Source organism: Sinocyclocheilus anshuiensis, unplaced genomic scaffold (assembly GCF_001515605.1).
Source record: "Sinocyclocheilus anshuiensis isolate Anshui unplaced genomic scaffold, SAMN03320099.WGS_v1.1 scaffold269, whole genome shotgun sequence".
Classification (NCBI taxonomy): Eukaryota; Metazoa; Chordata; class Actinopteri; order Cypriniformes; family Cyprinidae; genus Sinocyclocheilus; species Sinocyclocheilus anshuiensis.
This window is the reverse complement of record NW_015536474.1, coordinates 1100717-1104276: the sequence shown is the minus strand read 5'-3', so window position 1 is coordinate 1104276 and position 3560 is coordinate 1100717. Positions and strand designations below refer to the sequence as shown.

General features: G+C 35.9%; 1 protein-coding gene across 2 annotated transcripts in view; it reads left to right on the top strand.

The window, feature by feature from the left end:
* Nucleotides 1–3560, top strand: part of LOC107654866 (M-phase phosphoprotein 9-like) — a 33600-nt gene that overhangs the window by 16171 nt on the left and 13869 nt on the right. For both annotated transcript variants that reach the window (XM_016442276.1, XM_016442197.1), the window contains exons 13-18: nt 337–552; nt 654–701; nt 784–848; nt 2083–2184; nt 2417–2530; nt 2625–2785. In XM_016442276.1, coding sequence (XP_016297762.1) covers nt 337–552; nt 654–701; nt 784–848; nt 2083–2184; nt 2417–2530; nt 2625–2785 — 706 coding nt within the window. The remainder of the gene's footprint in view (nt 1–336; nt 553–653; nt 702–783; nt 849–2082; nt 2185–2416; nt 2531–2624; nt 2786–3560) is intronic.

The following is a 3560-nucleotide window of genomic DNA, read 5'->3' as shown; positions in this document are numbered from 1 at the left end:
TTAGTCTAAAAGGTACAATAGCAGAAGCAACAGAAACAGGAAATTAAATGTACATTAGAAAGTAAATATATTTTTTCTTAATATGTTCTGCTCTAAAATTTTATTATTATATTTTAGTTATTTAATATTGACTAGATATTCTTTATTTGTCATATTGGAGACATTTGTACACTAATAATTATCATTGTTTAAAGGTGTTAATTTCAAGGATTGGTACCTGACCTGCAACCTCAGAAATCTCTTAAAAATAACTTTAAATCATAATAGTGATCATACATGACTGGGAGCATGGTTGAAACACCATGCTAACCTGAAGTTTGTGTGTTTGTGGTCCAGGCTGAATGGCCAGAGCGATACGACGCGGCCAGCGCCACAGTCCAGGCCCTGCAGCAGCGGTTAGAAGAGACCAAACACAGCAGCCGTGAGAAAGACGCCACCGTGACCACACTGAAGAACCACCTGCGTCAGCTGGAGGAGGCCATGCAGAACGCCTGTAAGGAGGTGGATGAGAAAGAGGCCCGCATGAAGAAAGAACACAAGATGCTTCAGGATGTGAGCTGAGCAGAATCCTTGAAACTTCGCTTATGCTGTTATATTTGACCATAAAGGTCAATGTGATGATGCGCTGTTTTTTTGTTGTTGTTTTTTTGCAGCTCCTCCACGAGTATGATTCACTGAGAAGGGAGCATGAGGGAGCGAAGGTGAGAGCTGTTTTTATCTGACATCATGATACAGATAGTGCATAGAAGTGCACCAACTATTCAGTTGTTTCTTTTCTAACAGGACAAGTTGGCCTCGACTGAAAATAAGCTCTTTGATGCCAATGAACAAATATCAGAACTGAAAAGGTAGTCAGATTTCTTCAATGCAAATCTGCAATTAGTATCATATCAACTATTTTATTACACTGAAATGTATAATTATAGCTAAATTTTATGAATGTAATATTTAACAATTTAATTTAAATTAATATTTAACAATTGTATTTAATTGTTTAATTGTTAAACGTTATAATGTAATTGCTACATTTAATATTCAGCACATATATTCATGAAAAATAGTCGTATGGTAACACTTTACAATAATCTCATTTGATAACATTTGTTAATGCATTAACTAACATGAACTAACAATAAATATTTTGAAATGAAACAATGAATGACCAATTAAATATATTTTACAGCATTTATTAACCTGTGTTAATGTTAGTTAATAAAAATATTAATGTTAATTCATAGTGCACTGATTAATGTTTACAGATACAACATTTTATTTTCATAATGGATTAGTAAATGTTGAACTTAACATTAATTTAAATTAATACGTGCTGTATAACTATTGTTCCTTATAACTAATATGTGACCCTGGAGCACAAAACCAGTCTTAAGTAGCACAAGTATATTTGTAGCAATAGCCAAAAATACATTGTATGGGTCAAAATTATTGATTTTTCTTTTATGCCAAAAATCATTAGGATATTAAGTAAAGATCATGTTCCATGAATACATTTTGAAAATCTCCTACTGTAAATATATCAAAACTTAATTTTTGATTAGTAATATGCATTGCTAAGAACTTCATTTGAACAACTTTAAAGGCGATTTTCTCAATATTTTGATTTTCTTGCACCCTCAGATTTCAGATTTTCAAATAGTTGTATCTCGGCCAAATATTGCCCTATCCTAACAAACCATACATCAATGGAAATCTTATTTATTCGGCTTTCAGTTGATCTATAAATCTCAATTTAAAAAAATTGACCCTTACGACTGGTTTTGTGGTCCAGGGTCACATATAGTTAACTAATGTTAACAAATGAAACCTTATTGTAAAGTGTTACCTGTCATTATTATAAAATAAATTTTAGGAAGTCTATAAAAATAAAGTCATATTTGTTTTGAAATGTACATAATTATAATCATAATTACTGAGACAAATAAAATGTTCTTAATTTGTAATTATGTTTGTTTGTTAATATCATTCATTATATTTACATGTAATATATGTAACATGGGTAGTAATATGAATGCTATATACTAACTAAATGTCTTTTTATTTATGAATTTCTCTATGGTTTTGTAGAGTCATCTCTAAGCTAGAGGCTCAATTCCGACAGCTACAGCACGAAAATCTGGCTAAAACACGTCAATCTCTCCACAGCCACTCACAGCCATCTGGAGCAGGGTACAAAACACGCACCACATACTCATCATCACGGGTCTAAAACACAGCTTTTAGTGTTTTACAACAATGAATATGAACTGTATACACTTATTTAGCAGTTATTGATTCATGGACAGATGCTTGTGTACAGCTTAACTGTTCCTTTCTTCTAATCGAAAAAAAATCAAACTTCAATCTGAATCCCTGAAATGCTTTTACTCCAAGCTGAAACTCACAAATTGAATCATTCCAGTTTGTTCCACCACCCTGATCTTCTGCTTTCACCGAGTAAAAGGCAGCGAGATGTTGATGTGGGCGTGAGGAACGGCGCTGGTCTCAGAGGTGAACAGACATCCGGAGCTAGAGGGTACTGCTCTTCACAATATTCGTTTCTTTATCATTCAGTGGTGCATTCATTTTGAGAAGGTAATTTCTAACTTTGAACTATCCTCTGTCATCAGACGGCTGTCTCCACCAGAGAGAGAACTGACTCAGGGTCACTCTGAAGAGCCGAGGAAGAGGGATGTTCCCCTGACGCCCATGATGAAGGCCCTGATCCAGATGGAGGACACCAAAGCCACTGAGGGCCGCGCACTATCCAAGAACGGCTGTGCTTCCTCCAGTATGTCACAAAACGAATGGGTGCCATCAGAATGAGAGTCCAAACAGCTGATTCAAAACATCACAAGTAATCCACACCACTCCAGTCTATCAGTTAACGTCTTGTGAAGTTAAAAGCTGGATGTTTCTAAGAAACAAATCCACGATTTCAATGTTTTAACTTGACACCATTGCTTCTGGCTAAAATATGAGTCCTATATACATAATATTGTTTTCTCCAGTGAAAAAGTCATCTCGTTTGAATCAGGAGAGAAATATACACATATCAAGCACTGTTTACAAGCTAAAACAGTTCTAAACAAATATGTGACCCTGGACCAGATTTATACATCATACATCATCTGCAAGCTGAATAAATGAGCTTTCCATTGATGCATGGTTTGTTAGGATAGGACAATATTTGGCCGAGATACAACTATTTGAAAATCTGGAATCTGAGGGTGCAAAAAAATCTAAATATTGAGAAAATCGCCTTTAAAGTTGTCCAAATGAAGTTCTTAGCAATACATATTACTGAGTGAAGTGACATGTGGCCAAGTATGGTTACCCATACTCAAAATTAGTGCTCTGCATTTAACCCATCCTAAGTGCACACACACAGCAGTGAACAAACACACACCGTGAACACACACCCGGGGAGCAGTCGGGGGTTCGGTGCCTTGCTCAAGGGCACCTCAGTCGTGGTATTGAAGGTGGGAGAGAGCGCTATACATTCACTCCCCCCACCTACAATCCCTGCCAGTACGAGACTCGAACCCACAACCTTTGGGTTACGA